This window comes from Trematomus bernacchii, unplaced genomic scaffold, assembly GCF_902827165.1.
Source record: "Trematomus bernacchii unplaced genomic scaffold, fTreBer1.1, whole genome shotgun sequence".
Lineage (NCBI taxonomy): Eukaryota > Metazoa > Chordata > Actinopteri > Perciformes > Nototheniidae > Trematomus > Trematomus bernacchii.
Window position 1 is genome coordinate 1,588,152 of NW_022987593.1, and position 16,811 is coordinate 1,604,962.

Below are 16,811 nucleotides of genomic sequence, written 5' to 3' on the forward strand. Positions count from 1 at the left end.
ATACATATTACAACATTTTACTTTTATTGACTGTATTACAAATGCCTGGTTGCTGTCTCTTTTATTTGAACAAAATATAAATTGCAAGATGTGCTCGAAATACAAAAGAATCAAATGAGCAAAAAATATTCCATATCCTTAAAATAATTCCACACATAAACAAATGTGGCTTTACAGTTCATTTTTGGGCAAACAAAACACTTAATTTAAACATCAGAATGTAAAAAAAAATATATATTATAAGAAATAGTAAACATATAAAAAGTAGAAAAGTATTATGCAAATATGGGAAATATAAGATGCAGCTCTTTTCTGATAGGCCTTGGATTTGCTCAAACAGTAGGCCTACTTGTCTGCAAAGGGACTTGACATCATTTATTAATTCGGATGACATCGATTGATTTTTTGCTGTGGATGAAAAATATGATATGACCACAAGTGAGCACATTTAATCTCACCGGCCCTTCTTGTTTATTGATTTTCTTAAGTGAATGATTTCCTCCACATTGTGTGCGAAAGAGGTCCAGCTATAATAACGATAATTATAATTCAACACGCGCTGGTTTTGTCTTCATCTGCAGCCTATAAGTGGCATGAACGTATAGCATGTGTTCAAAATCAGGCGTCAAACTGCACCTCTGTCCTTAATAATCGGAGGTACGGTGCTGTTTTTATTGATTTGTAGACATTTGAGCAGTACAAATTGCCCCTTCTTTTAGGAAGTTGGGTTCAGCTCGTTCAAGTACAAAAACATGATATTTAGTCAAGTAAGGCAAGGCAAGGCAAGGCAATTTATTTGTATAGCACAATTCATACAGTGATGCAATTCAAAGTGCTTTACAGGATCAAGTAGTCTATTTGTATCGTCTTAGCAGTAAAACGAACCCTCATACAATTACAGTATGCAGTATTTTAGAGATGCATCAATGTGTCATCACAATTTAACTTTTTTTTCTGTCTGTTCAACATACATAAATCTCATATGTTGTGTTATTAGTTATTTGTAAATGAGTGAGGGACTGACTTTATGTCTAAAGGCTTGTGTCTCTGTGTCAGAGATTATAAGAGCATGTAAAACAAGTTGAGTGTGTAAGCAGTTGTGTAACACTAATTTAAACTGTGGACAGATATCAACACTGGTAAGAACAAGCAGTACATTAGAGGTTAGAAAACCAATCTGCAGTGTAATGATTATTAATACCCTGCAGTGTCTAATCTCATCAATGCAGAAAAGAAAAGCATTGCTCATTACAACGACATTGCAATGCAATTGCTTCTATTTTCCAGTATTTCTATAACATGTGAAGGGGCAAGGCCAATTAATTCCAGCACATTAAAACATGTTTTTACTGCTAAAAATAAATGTGTTAATTTAAAATATTCAACTAAGATGTAGGTACAATTTTACTTTGATCTACTCCAGAAGGACACTGGTTTAATGTACTGTACGGAGGACATCTCTTCCAGGATGTAGCTGCTGGTCTCAGTGTGCTGTGGCTCATCTGCAAACCGCTGCCTCCCACCGAGTTAACACTTGAGGGAGCAATTTTCATTTCCTGGCACTCTTGGCCATATTTGAATTTGATTCAATTACAGTGTACATGCCAGCATGTCAGCCCTGCACACCTATTTGAAAAATAAATCATTACATCAGAGTGGGGTCAAAAGAGTGAGTGTATTGCTATTGTAAAGGAATCATTTGTCATCATCATCATCATCATCATCATCATAGTTTTTTAAAGTCAACCAACAATTCTTACATTCTCATAATTTGTATTTATTACATTGACATTGTTATATTTTTTCAACCAATATCATTTATTAAAAACACAACTAACTTACATATATGTTTTCTTTAACTGGCAAAAAACAGTCTCTCCCCTTTGTGTGTGTGTGTGTATCTCACTCACTGACTCGAGTCGCAATGCTTGTTACAATACGCAATTTGATTGGCGAAGCAGCATCACATGAGATGATTAACAACATGTGCAGTTTGAGTTTCCTGGGTAACCTAACTAGTTCTTTAAAGGCTACAAAAGCCATGATTCATCAAAATTGAATAGTTCTCAATCATTTACGGTGTCTATGTCTCAGGGATGATGGAGAGGGAAGGCAGGTTAACAAGAGGGAGGTCTTTTGGTGATTTAGAAAAAAAGCAGGATGCTGACCTCTCTCATCCCCCTCAAATATCCTACGGCTGGTATAGACTAAACCACCTTGCCATCAACATTCATTAAATAGCAACCAGGTTTGGCATCCTCTTCAAAAGTGGTCCCTGACTTATCATCCAACGTTTTGTCCATGTCATTACCTCAGACTTTTTTCTTTAATAATGTTTTAATCCCCAGTGTGGAAACCCTTGAATGTCTCCCAAAGGTAAGGCTTTTAATGAAGGGTTTTTCCTGATGGTTGAATTATTACAGATTGCTTATTTTCTCTCATTCTACTTCTCTTCTTATTTCCCCTGATCCTCCTCCCGAGCAACCAAGTTGAATTCACTATTAAAAGGTAGTCATATATCAGAGGCCATCTTTTGGCACTTCTCCTTGAGGGCTCTGGTTTTGCCTGGAGGTCATCATTGTTCCCCTGGAGTATGTTGTTCTTTGCTTGGACTAAGTTATTATTCTCCTGAAGTACTTGTTGTCTGTAGACGCTGGAGACATTTTGGAAACGGGGGCCGAAGAGGTTCAAGGTTCCAGTTGTTGACCTCTTTTGCATACATTCATTACCTGCAGATCTCTGTTGTTTTTCTAAGGGTCTCTTCTTTTTACTGGAAGAGGCTTGTTATCATACTATAGGCGCCCGTATTCCAGTTTTATTTGTATCGATTTTGAGATATGCATTCCTCCATAGGAGCATATTTTGTTCAGGCAGACTCCTGAAGTGGCAGATTGGCATCAGCTGCTTTATTCATGCGTCCCTAACAGTGGATTATTTATTTGTTGTTTGGCTACCAGCTCACTATATCGTGCAGTCATTGTTTTCTCTACAGTGCCTAAAGATCAGGCAGGACAAAAATGTTATCCTGTATCTTGCAAGTACGTGCATATTTTTCAATAGTTCTGAACAGAGTCACATATGTTTAAATGACCGCAAACCAACTGCCACATACAGTAAAATATAATTGTTTTCCCACGTTACTGTTTATCAATTGAATACAGGAAACAGAAGTTTTCTTTGATTCAGGTTTTTCCTTTCTCTGATAAGTAAACCAACTGTAAAGGTTTTTTTTTTTCATCATGAATACCTTGACATTTGATTCATTTATCATTCATAGTTTTCTGTGAGGTTAGCATATTCATTATGCCAGGAGTTATGCATCAAGCTCAACACCAGCTCAACACCACGCTATTTGGAAGACTAAAGTTTTCTTCATAAATTGATCATCCCATTGAATGCAACTGTTGCTGACATTTGCATTTATGGTTGTCATAGGTCATTACAACCATTTACTACAATTACAAATGGAACATCAGGCTGGATGAATGTCACAAAACATGAAAAATAGAGAAGAAATTAAAAGGCAAAATGAGTAGGATTTAAGAGCAGCAACATAATATGTCAATAAGCAAAAGTTGGAAAAACCAATGCGTATATTTCCTGACATTTTTCTTGGCCTAAAAGTACATATGGTATAATCCTTGTTAAAATCACCAAATCAATTAAGAATCAAACCAGAGGTTACAAATCCCAGACTTTCAAAATGTATTTCTAAAGAAGACAACGTAAGTGGAAATGCCCATATAGAAAAAGCAGTATAGGAACCCATTTTCGTTGAAATGTTTGCCTGTTCTGCAATACTTGTTCCCATTTCTTTGAACAGATTCAACTTTGTGTTGTCAGCACTGCTCAGTTTACTGACGCTAAAGCTCTTCAACTGCTTCCTTTAGCTGAGTATGTGCCTTATCAGAGGCAGAAAAATACATGATGGCATTATCTGGATAAAATGGATAACGTTATTATTCAGAAACATTTAAAATAAAACACTTATAAAGATATTTCTTTGTCAAAATGTATGTTTTATTAGTTGAATAATTGACACAAAGTGGTAAATGTAAGTAAAGGTCATACATGATAGATTTGATTGATGCAAATCATTAATACATTACATTTCATTTAGCTGACGCTTTTATCCAAAGCGACTTACAATAAGTGCAATAAGCATAAAGATTACAAACAAAAACAACGAGACATATTCGCTTCAAATAAGCCAAACTATTGTGAGTGCTGGTGCATTAGTTTGTAATGGGCTAAACCCTAGTTTAAGTGCTAACATTTTTTAGAGGTTATTAGGCATGTTAACTTTCTGTTAACACATTTTATATTCAGAAGTTATGAATGGGATTTCAGTGCAATAGTATTACACAACAGCCAGTTTGTTTTACCCTTTAATGGCCTGCTTGAGCTCGTTGTAGCTAAACATCTTAAAGGCAATCTGTTCAGTGTAGTTCCCCTCTCCACACTCCATAAGACATGCAAACCAACCCTCATCAATGTAAACCAGGTCTGAGTAACCACTGGGTCCACAGTTAATGACCCAGGGAGCGCTCCATTTACTTGGGTCTAGTGGAGATTTATTCACATACACTCCTAAATCCAATCTTTTGGATTTATCACTCGGGTGGGTGAAGAGCAGCCACTTGTTTTGGTTCTGGCTCGATTTCCCCCCTATAATGCCATCTTGATCTGGAAATGAGACAACACTTCCTTGACAGCCTCCACCTGTTTCTACAAGATTTCTTCTACCGCTCAGCTTGGAAAAAACCTCTCCTCTGTCATAACTGATGTCTTCTTCACGATTACTTCCCTTAGTGCGTGCATTGCAGTAGATGAGGCTGTTGTCCGAATGGTCAACAAATTCTGCCATTTGACATTCAAGTGACTCTTTTTTAAGCATTGTGCCAAAGTGCCATGTTTCGCCCTCGTCGTCACTATACAGGGAGACTGCATGCGGGGCAGGGCTTTTGCCAGATATAGAAACATAAGCATGAACTGGGACGATCAATCTTCCACTCTCTGTTTGAAGACCATGGCCTGGCCCGACAGCAAATGTGGCCCAGTGTTTGATTTCATCCAGCGAGTCAGTCAAATCCGTCTCTTCGCTCCAATTTTGACCATTATCTGTAGTCTTAACATAGCAGAGACGAGCTTTGTTGTGGTTATTATCTATCTGCCACTTCTCTGTGCATGTGCCTTCCACACGGATGAAAAACAGGAAGAGTGTTTTGTTGGTCTTCTCATAAAGAGGGCACGGGTTCATAGGACGGTGAGAACATTTCTCGATCAATGTTTTTTGCTCCGACCACTGAAAGAGATATTACGCAAAGTTAAAAATAATGAACATGTCATGGATGAGTGTTGAAAGTATATATTCTCAATTGACATAATAGTAAAACAGTTGCTTGGCATAATTACCTCGATTGTCACTTCCATTTCCTCCTTGTTCACCTTTGGTGTCTTCTTCACCTTTCCTGTCTTCATTACCAATGCCTCTGTGCTAGAATCATCTTCAGTCTTCCTCTTTTCTGCAAATGTCATTAAAATGTTTTCATCTCTATTGTAGAAAAGAGCAGGAATCCTGTACACCTCACTCTTGAAGATGGTTTCCTTTTTATTCACTAGTTCTTTTTGACAAGAGAGTTTGTTGCCCATGGTTGTATAAAATCGTACGGTTACTAAAAGAAGACGTGCAGCTTGCCTTTCCAGGATTATCCAAGTTTGCTTTCTCCTTTTTTTCAGGCTGGTTGGCGAAGTCTGTGAATAGGGGAGGAGCTTTTATGCACAACCTGATGTCTGGTGATAAGAGGAGGTTCATTTCCTTCTTTCCTTCTAAAGAAGACAACGTAAGGGAAATGCCCATGCGTTTTCAAGAAAAAGCAGTATAGGAACCCATTTTCGTTGAAATGTTTGCCTGTTCTGCAATACTTGTTCCCATTTCTTTGAACAGATTCAACTTTGTGTTGTCAGCACTACTCAGTTTACTGACGCTAAAGCTCTTCAACTGCTTCCTTTAGCTGAGTATGTGCCTTATCAGAGGCAGAAAAATACATGATGGCATTATCTGGATAAAATGGATAACATTATTATTCAGAAACATTTAAAATAAAACACTTATAAAGATATTTCTTTGTCAAAATGTATGTTTTATTAGTTGAATAATTGACACAAAGTGGTAAATGTAAGTAAAGGTCATACATGATAGATTTGATTGATGCAAATCATTAATACATTACATTTCATTTAGCTGACGCTTTTATCCAAAGCGACTTACAATAAGTGCAATAAAGCATAAAGATACAAACAAAACAACGAGACAGCAGGTATATTCGCTTCAAATAAGCCAAACTATTGTGAGTGCTGGTGCATTAGTTTGTAATGGGCTAAACCCTAGTTTAAGTGCTAACATTTTTTAGAGGTTATTAGGCATGTTAACTTTCTGTTAACACATTTTATATTCAGAAGTTATGAATGGGATTTCAGTGCAATAGTATTACACAACAGCCAGTTTGTTTTACCCTTTAATGGCCTGCTTGAGCTCGTTGTAGCTAAACATCTTAAAGGCAATCTGTTCAGTGTAGTTCCCCTCTCCACACTCCATAAGACATGCAAACCAACCTCCATCAATGTAAGCCAGGTCTGAGTAACCACTGGGTCCAGAGTTATCACTCGTCGTCACTATACAGGGAGACTGCATGCAGGGCAGGGCGTGAGCAAGATTTAGAAATATAAGCATGAACTGGGACGATCAATCTTCCACTCTCTGTTTGAAGACCATGGCCTGGCCCGACAGCAAATGTGGCCCACTGTTTGATTTCATGCAGCGAGTCAGTCAAATCTTTCACGTCGCTCCAACTTTGACCATTATCTGTCTTAACATAGCAGAGACGAGCTTTGTTGGTGTCATGAGCTATCTGCCACTGCTCTGTGCATGTGCCTTCCACACGGATGAAAAACAGGAAGTGTTTTGTTGGTCTTCTCATAAAGAGGGCATGGGTTCATAGGACGGTATCCAAGAAAGTGTTTCTTGATCACCGTTTTCTGCGCTGACCACTAAAAAAGATATTACACAAAGATAAAAATAATGAACATAGCATGGATGAGTGTTGAAAGTATATCTTCTCAATTGATATAACAGTAAAACAGTTGCTTGGCATAAATACCTCGATTGTCACTTCATGATTTTCATCCTTCTTCACCTTTCCTGTTTTCATCACCTTTGTGCTGCAATCCCAATGCCATTAAGATGTTTTCATCTCTATTGTAGAAAAGAGCAGGAATCCTGTACACCTTCCGGGAAATGAAGATGGTTTCCTTTTTTTTCACTAGTTCATTTTGACAAGAGAGTTTGTTGCCCATGGTTGCGTAACATCATACAATCAAAAGGAGAACATGCTGCTTTTTCGGCCAGGGTTATCAAAGTTAGCTGCTTTTATTTCAGTTTGGGTGGTGCAAGTTTTCAAATAAGGGAGGAGCTATTAAACACAGGTCTGTTGAGTGATAAGTGGGGGTTGATATTTGTGTATAGGTTCTCTAAGAAAGCAGAAGAAAGTCCAGAAAAGAACAGAGAATGGGATAAACCAATAGGGTGAACAATCTACTTATGCATATAACAGGAAATAATGACTAACAGATTTCTCAGTTTTAGCCAGAATCTTTTTTTCTCTTCATAAACATGAATGTTGTATATCTATGAATTTGAAGAGGAGTAAACATGTACTGTTATTCAAAAAAGGCATTATATCTGGTCCAAATGTTTTGCCTATTCACACATGCTGATTTGCAAAATGATAATTGGAGTCATAGTTTAAGCTTTGCTTTTGCCTTTATGAATAATACATGTACAGTATGTATCTGAGATGGAGGACAACTTCAAAACAACAACATTGAAGGCAGTTGCCCTGCACTGGATGAAAGAAAAAGGGAAATGTGTAGCTTCAGGAGTGCCATACAACGGTGTGCTGTGTGCTGCACCATGTCCCAGCCTTCAGCCCATAAATATCACAAATATCCCCCTTTCCTCTTCTCCTCCCACTTCCCTGCTTCTCCTCCCCTTATAACCGCTCCATCCTGCTGCTCAGTATCCAGTGCTGCCTTCAGTGCTAATAAAAAAGCTGACAGGTGCTGGAGACCCAAGCCAGGGAAACAAGAGTTGGAGGGATCATTAATGAGCTCTGACTTGATAACTCTTGAATGTTTCTGGATCAAACCAAGCTAATCTTTCCAAGTACGAACACATCAAAAACTGCCATTAAATTCAAACTGACTGTTTAAACAGTTTTATGCTTTGGCAGACAAAAGGGGGAGACCTGAATCAGCGAAAAACCAACAGCTGTGAAGTGTTTTGAATGTGTTTGCAACAAATGCATTTCTCAGACCTCACATTATGGGTAGCCGGACAGAGTTGGACGGTTCTGTGTCCGCTGCAGTTGGGAAGAGTTAGAATTATTGGGATGACTTGGAGTTTTTTTTTATGTTGGGTGTTGTAAGCCTCCCATCTGAGCATGCAGCTAAGGACCACCCTAGTTGACTCAACTCTCATAAAAGCTCACTCCCCTCACCCACACTCGGTCGTTCCCCCGCTCTAATGTCAGCTCATGAACTTCTGTTTTCTTCTTTGGCTGCCTTGTTCTCTTTTTTCAGTTCTTCTGTGTTCATCATGCTGGTGTTCATGAATGTTGTGCTCCATGAAAAAAATGGAAATTAATAGATATTACATGTAATGGATTTTTTGGGTGATTTTAGAATATGAAAGGCTTTAGCATCTTGGCTCTACCAAGCACAGCTCAGCAGTTGGGAGTTACAATATTAACTCAGAGGGGTGGGGTATAGGATGGGTTTATGAGATGCCATTTGAAAAGCAGTTCTCCAGGGTCATGCAAAAGAAGAAGGACCAGGGCACTAACAATCAATTTATATCGCCAAGATCAAAAGGGTGCAAGGGGCAAACATCATTAAGTGGGAAGAGGAGGACATCTGAGTGTAGCTGAGGTCTGTACACTGGCTTCCTGTGTGTCAAATAGTTGATTTCAAAATACTGCTGCTGGTTTATAAAGCGTTGAATGGTTTAGGGGGCCAAATTACATATCTGATCTCCTGCTGAATTATGGACCATCCAGAACTCTCAGGTCTTCAGGGACTGGTCTGCTTTCTGTCCCCAGAGTCAGAACTAAACAATGGAGAAGCAGCGTTTAGTTATTATGCTCCAAACATCTGGCACTAACTACCAGAAACCTGCAGGTCCTGCAACTCGTACTCTGAAATCCAGGCTGGAGACTCATCTTTTTGCCGCTGCTTTTAATTGAACTATTCATATCTTACACTGCACTGTAACTTTTATTCATGTATTTTATACCCGTGCTATTCTATATTAGCTTGTTTTATGTTTATTTTATTATCTTTGCTTTATAATGACTGTTCTTAAAAGCCATTTCATAATGTGTTTCAGCTGCACTATTTCTTAATGCTCTTAATATCTTTCATTTTTGTTAAGCACTTTGAATTGCCTGGTGTTGAAAGGGTCTGTATAAATAAACTTGCCTTGCCTTGCCTGGGCAAGCTGGCAGGCTTTGATTCATTTCATCAAGTCTCAATCATGTCACTCCATATTTAGTTGTGTTATATCAGTTGGGACATCTTCTTTCACATAAAGTCTCGTCAGTTAATTCCAAAAGAATCATTTTCTTTCCTCAAGATTTTTTTTGTAGTCTTCTCTAGATTTGTACCTTTTCATGATCCCTTGATTTTTGCTCTGACAGACATTGTCCGCAGTAAGACCTTGTAAAGACAGGTGTGCGGCTTTCCAATTCATGCCCAATGAAAGATGTGTAACGGCGGACACAAATCAAGGTGAAGAGAGATAATTAACGTAAATAGGAGGCACCTTTTTGACTGTTTCAATTGGTTTAGTTGTATGGGGGCATCATTTTAGGAGATGGGTAGCACAAGGTGAACCTGCAGTTGCCCACTGCTAATCCAGCATTGTATCAGGATATATATTAAACATTCTCAAGGTTTACAAAGCAGTATCGTAAAACCAAACATTTCAACCATCTTTGGGTGCTAATATGGGTCTGGGCTCATATTTACACTTTTATACTACAAAAACTAAAACGTTGACTTTAATTAAATGTATTATGTCAACAGATTTCACATAACTGTACTAGGTTAGTTGAAAGCAACAATATTACGTTTTAATAAAAAAGATTAGGTTAACTAACCTAATACAGTTATGTTACATTTGTTTACATAATACATTTAACTAAAGCCAACGGTTCAGTTTTTTCAGTGTACTCCCCTTAACTGCACGTCTCGTAAACCGACTGTAATTGCTTTCTGTCCCACAGTAAATTGTTGATCAAACTAAAGGTCAACATAACGTTGACATCAGAACACAGGAACAAATGTGTGGAACCAATCTTCAATAAATTCCAAACTGATTGGCAACCTGTAACAGACATAAGTGAACATTCAGGCCCGAGTCATCTGTGCAAGCTCAGCGCAGCCCCCTTTGAACCATAATCCCCAAAACACTCACTCACACAGCACAAGGCCTCAGTGGGCAGTATCACAACCACACACAATGCTAGGATTCACTTCAAAAACAACAAAGACACGAAAGAAAGAATATGCACATGTGCGGAGAAGAATACTCTTTCATAAAACCAAATTGAAAGACATGAAACAATTATGTCCCGACATATGGATGCCAGATTTGTAGCAGATTTCCAAATAATACAGATAACACGTCCTGTTTTTTAGAAAGGAAGGAGGAATGGGAGGGGAATAACAATGTGAGGAACTGCTGGTGACAGGCAGCAGCAGTAATAAGTCATCAGGTGGAACACACACTAAATGCTTTTTTTATTCAGATTTTCTGCCAAAGCAAACGCGTAATAAAACTACACTAACACTGCTCTCAAAATGCATTTGCATACAAATTAAACATCCCACTTTTGAGGGAAAGTTAATTGTAGACCAGACAGGGAGAAAGCATGTAATATTTGTTCTTGAGTGGAAAGCAGTGGAAATTGCAGACTTGCGTTAGATTCCTGTTTTACAAAAGTAATTTTCTTGCAACGTTAATAATCATGAATGGTGGCAGTGTCATGTTTCAAATGTGTCCTGCAGGAATCATAGCATTCTACTGTCTAGGTCTTAACTGTGGTTTTTTGTTTTGAGAAGTGAAACATGTAGAAAATCTCGTGTTGCAAATAGGTCAAATATGTAATAATGATTTTGTTCACTTTAATCCCATTATTAGGAACGTATTTTTTTTCCATAAACAAGATGTACGCTATGTAGCTGGTGATTGCTTTTTATATTCAAAATGTGAGCAATGTGAAATAGATAGTGATGAATCTGCAGCTCCTCTCTACTGTTGTGATTGACTCTTAGCTGTTTTAAGTGTAAAAAGCTCTGAAAACCCACTGTGCACTACAAGCTCAGCACCAAGCAGCACATAGACACAGATGCAGACTTGCTGTTGGATGAAGTGGAGCATTAAGCAGCTAAAGAGACAGATATTTTCCTCAGGAGTTTTAAAGACAATAAAAAAGCGCTAAAATAAATGTTATGTCATTGTAGGCCTTCAACAAAAAGCTTTTAGTGATTTAAGTGACCAGCAGCAATTAAGAGTTCATCTCATTCATAGTGTATATACGTACAGTATGCATCTAACGCTTGAACTATTACATTTAGCATAAACAATGCAACAAAACAAATTAATATTACATTAAACATGACTCAAATGAATGATAATGTTCCTGTATGTGTAAAATAAGTGACCCTTCGCAAGTTCTCCTATTAACTCATGAAAATATATGCTGGCCAACAAAAAAACAAAAAAACTGATCGGAGCTTTACCATTTATCCTGTGGATCACAAATGTACTGATTTACTGTAAGAGTTGATGCTTTGAGACATCCTGTCCAGGTTTAAACCTTCCACCACATTGTGCACTATATTATGTAAAAGCCACACACATACAGAAAGGCTTCTCATATCGGTAAGTTCTTCTCTATTCGCTGTCCAAGTAATTACACAACATTGAGTTTTTAAAGAAATTCAGCCACTTTATCTTCCAGAATTTATTGCTCTATAACTTTTGTGCTAAAGTACGTTTCACAGCTAGGCTTCGAAAGAAAAACAACTTTAACAGAGCGAGGCGGGATACAAATCTAATAGCACCCAATAACCAGAACATGATAGAAAAAAAGCCTGTAATAGCTCCAGGTAACACCAAAGGCGTGGATTGAGGACTCAGCTATCCAAGTGTGTTTGCCTTTTGGGTTCGCTGGTTTAACTTTATATCTCTTCAGAGGGGGAGCTCTGGGGTAAAGTGAGCCAGTGGGTAGAAATATGAAGGATCAGGGAAAGGCACTGTATGAAAGGGATATTTATTTTAATGCAAACATGATATACACGAACCAAATCAAGTGTGTTTTTTACTGTATAATGTTCTATGGACATGCAGGAACTTGTAAATTAAGATTGTTTTTTTTGTAATTTAAGGGAGGGCAATGTTATGTTGTGTAATAAGCGATGTCATGCTGTGTAATAAGCCACATCTTTATCCTGTTAAAGTTTATTAATTTGGCCCCAGCTTTCATCCAGAGTTTATAGGCCTTCAACATAAAGCTAAATCCCAGAGGTAGGGCTTGTTGTACAGAGCTCACCCACTGTTAGCTATGTAAACAGCTGTAAAACACACACACACACACACACACACACACACACACACACACATACACACACACACACACACACACACACATGCTGCAGAGTTAAGAACTGAAACAGTCAACCCATAGACACTCAGAGGAAAATAAATAAAGTTTGACATATTTATACAGTATGTTATAAAAGGAAGAGTGTTAGTTGTAGTCAAATGTGTAATTTAAGCCAAATCGTACCCTTTTTTGTTCACAATCAATGGCAAATGTGGTTTAGCTGGAAAAAGAAAAATGATATTTCTGTGTATTTAAAAAAATAAAAATTATCTCACCACAAGGTTAGCTTTTCTTCAGCTTTCAATCAAATGAATCATGCCTTTCCTTGATTAAAAAAAACGTTGGTCTTTGGTATAGATGCCTGTATGATATATATATTTTACAGAACGTACAGTTAAAACTTATCGTAATAAGTATTTTGCATTAAGTACAACTTTTAACTTGTTTTATTAGGTATTGTTTATTTGACAGTTCATTGGTGAGTATTTTTGACAAGGAAAAGTTAACTTAAGGTCCAATTTCTAAATTGTATTTAGGCTACAAATGTTTGTTTCCATTACTCAGCAGAAATGTCTATTTGTCACATACTCACGACACATTATTGATCGCTCATATCTTCAGTGAAATGAAGGGTGGTGTACTTTTGAGGATGTGCAATTAAATATTTACTCAAATAAAAGCAAATCAGTGAGGGATTAGAATCAAAATAATTATTTTTGTTCTGCTGTAGGTTTTACATGTCTCATTGCCTCCCAACATCCTCCAGACACGCACAGAAACATACAGACACACAGACACACACACACAGTGAATTGACATGTTTTGACAGGTGGTCATCACTGGTTTACACTGCACTGTATAATAGCAGCCTGCTGAAGTTCCTCCGGGGAACGGAAGAAGAGACGGAAAGAGAACAAATGTGTGTGTGTTTGTGTTATGTATGTAACCAAATGACAGACAACATGAGCAAACACACACACACACACATGGAAAAAGTAAAGAGAGTTATTAGGGAAGAGGGAGGCTGACTGTTATTTCAGTCACAATGCATTCAATTGTCACCGAGCCTCGAGACCAAAAGCCTTTTTATTCTCTTTTCTGTTTCATAAACCACCTCCGTATGTTTGCACAGCACATCTGGTGGACAGATGTCTATCTCTCCTCCATCTCTAATAATCTCTCCCTCTGTACTTTTCCCCCCCTTAAGGCAGGCCTGGTGTTAATCCCTCTCTCCTCCACCTGGTGCAGACCACCCACACACTGAGTGGTGCAGCGGCAGCCCACCAGCAGAGAGCAAGGTTGTGTGTGTGTTTATGTCTGTGTGTGTGTGTGTGTGTGTGTGTGTGTGTGTGTGTGTGTCTGTGTGTCTGTGTGTGTGTGTGTGTGTGTGTGTGTGTGTGTGTGTGTGTGTGTGTGTGTGTGTGTGTGTGTGTGTGTGTGTGTGTGTGTGTGTGTGTGTGTGTGTGTGTGTGTGTGTTACACAGCATCATGCCCACAAATGGAGGACTATACTTATGGCGGTAATGTTTCCCAAATTTCAGCTGACGGGAAATAAGCCTGTGAAACCATTAAAAAAAGAAAATAACAATTTTACTTGAAAGTACAAATATAACAAATAGCTTCACGGGAAGTAATTACAAAACCCCTTCAATTGTAAACAAATGCCTCTTTAGTAATAAATAAATGTTTAAGAAGGATGTTGCATAAGCTCTTGCATAAATAGTAAGGTAGGTTTATTTGTATAGCACATTTTAGACTAAGGCCCCTTAAAGTTATATAAACAAGCATTAATACAGTAGAGAGAAAAAAAATATATATATATATAAATATTTGAAATAAAGTAGATACAAATGATTGCATAGGTGCAGATTTTTTAAGAAAAATGACATGTTTAAATGACCTTGGTAAAAGCAGTGTAAAAAAAAGAACTCAGGGTTGTGGTAGACCTCAGATGTTTTGGACGTTTATTCTAGATCTGCGAGGCATAACAATAAAAACTGTTTCCGCACGCTCGATTCTGACCCTTGAGACAATAAGCAACCCTCTGCCAGATAATCTCAGAGCTCCAAGTGGCTTTCCCAAAGCAACACATCAGACATCTATTCTGGCCTCGAGCCATTCAGAGCTTTGAAGGTCAGTAAAATATTTTGAAGTAAATCCTTTGATGCATTGGGAGTCAGTGAAATGCTTTGAGAACTGGGTGATGTGATACTTCCTTGGTGTTAGTGGGAACTCCAGCTGCAGCGTTCTAAATAAGTTGCAGTTGTCGGGTTATTTTAGTTTTTTTACATAGACTTGTAAAGACACTGTTGCTCTTCTTCCAGAGAAAGCTGAAACAGGCCAGGCTCACACAGGAACTGCTAGCAAAAGTCTACCGTTCAATTACTAGAGCATCCTGACGAGCTGCATCACTGTGTGGTACGCCAGCTGCAAAGATCTGAAAAAGCTGACTGTGGAAGAAGGCCAGCAGCATTATCACAGACGCCACACACACCGGACACTCCCTGTTTAAAACGCAAACAGTTCAGGACATCACACACAAACAGACTGAAGAACGGGTCCTTCCCTAGAGCTGTGGCAACACTCTTATCCATGCCCACCCTCAGAACACAGTATAATAACTGCGAACATACACATACAACCTACAGAGTCTGCAACCACAAATATTAAAAGGTAATTTTTTTAGGAATTTAAGGAGATTTCTTTGGAATCTTTTTTATTAACAACCACTTATAATTACATTTTGTAGTTTCTTAAATTTGTAATGAAGTACATTAACATTTGATTTAATCTAATTAGTGCCTTCTTATTGCTGCTACTACTGCTTTTATTTATTTGTGCCTATTTCTTTCACTGCATTGACAGAAACGTAAGCAATTTCGTTATACCTTAGTATGATGACATGTCTAGTAAATGGACAAAAAGAAAAGAACAGGTTTTTTAAGTCAGTCAACTTTATTGTCAATCTTTCAGTTTGTGAGTACAGACAGAGATCGAAATACCGTTTCCCACAATCCCGAATACAAAAACAAATAATATATAAAAGTATGTATGCAAATATGTATATAATATACACAATCAAAAGACACATTTATACATATGCACACACTAAGACCTAAATAAAAGCACAACAATCAATATATACAAAATAACAGTCACTTCAATATCTTTGAGAATGTAGATATGAGTCAGTTTGAGTCCAGCTATATTTCTGAATTAGTAGTATGCCGATTTTGTAATTCCTGATATTGTGAGTTTTTAAATGTAGGTCAGAGTCCAGAACTATAACAAGATTTCTCCCATAGTCAGATGTTTCGAACATTAGTGCTGCAAGATGAGCACTAACATATGTTCTTATTTGCCAGCCAATGCACTTAAAATAAATTGCTAATGCAGACCTAGATATGTGTTATTAAATATTGACTTGAGTACATTTCAGATTGTTCACAAAATGTCGTCTGAACACGGCCCACAGACCAGAGTTTTTGGCAGATAATATCTGTTAGATGTTTGCGAGATCAGACTGTCCCCGTCTCAAGTCCTAATCAAAGAATGATGTCACCATATCATGTGCAACAGGTGATCTGAAATAAACCTGCAAAAAAAAGAGTTGTGTACAAAATATCATTAATTCTCTCTTACCCGTCTGTGATAGCACATAAATATAATACTCTAACTCTTGTTAGTCAGCTTATATTATGATAGTAACAAATATCGATGCGTACACTGCTCTGAATCTTTTAATACATTTAACAAAAAGCACAAGAACACAAACAGACCTGGAAGTTGCACATTTAAAACGTATTCTCTGTCGCCATCTAGAGGTGATCAGACCACAACACGACTGCAATAATTTCTTCACAGAAGACAGTATGTGTGTGTGTGACAACTATTGCCCTTAGATATTATTAGGTAACCGTAGAAATTACAAGAGCCCTGCATTTAACAGTAATGCTCAGTTTTCATTGGAACTGTTTAAGAGAAATGTTAATTCAACTGTTTATTTTGGAGGATGCAGTTTCATTTGTTTTGCTGCTGAAACATATTTAATTATACTGATTGGTGTTTTTACCTGATTTAGAC

At 37.7% G+C, this 16,811-nt stretch overlaps 2 protein-coding genes across 2 annotated transcripts; both read right to left on the minus strand.

The window, feature by feature from the left end:
* Nucleotides 1-4,004: 4,004 nt before the first annotated feature.
* On the minus strand, nucleotides 4,005-5,752 carry LOC117481541 (sialidase-3-like). Its single transcript, XM_034129256.1, has 2 exons — nucleotides 5,416-5,752; nucleotides 4,005-5,305 (listed from the first exon to the last, which is right to left on the minus strand). The coding sequence occupies exons 1-2, from the start codon at nucleotides 5,650-5,652 to the stop codon at nucleotides 4,382-4,384; spliced, it is 1,161 nt and encodes a 386-aa protein (XP_033985147.1). The 5' UTR covers nucleotides 5,653-5,752; the 3' UTR covers nucleotides 4,005-4,381.
* A 376-nt stretch (nucleotides 5,753-6,128) lies between these two features.
* Nucleotides 6,129-7,383, minus strand: LOC117481542 (sialidase-3-like). Its single transcript, XM_034129258.1, is given in 5 exon segments — nucleotides 6,129-6,664; nucleotides 6,666-6,960; nucleotides 6,962-7,050; nucleotides 7,161-7,230; nucleotides 7,232-7,383. Coding segments are annotated over 5 exon segments (732 nt in total). The 5' UTR covers nucleotides 7,357-7,383; the 3' UTR covers nucleotides 6,129-6,511.
* Between the last annotated feature and the right edge of the window lie 9,428 nt (nucleotides 7,384-16,811).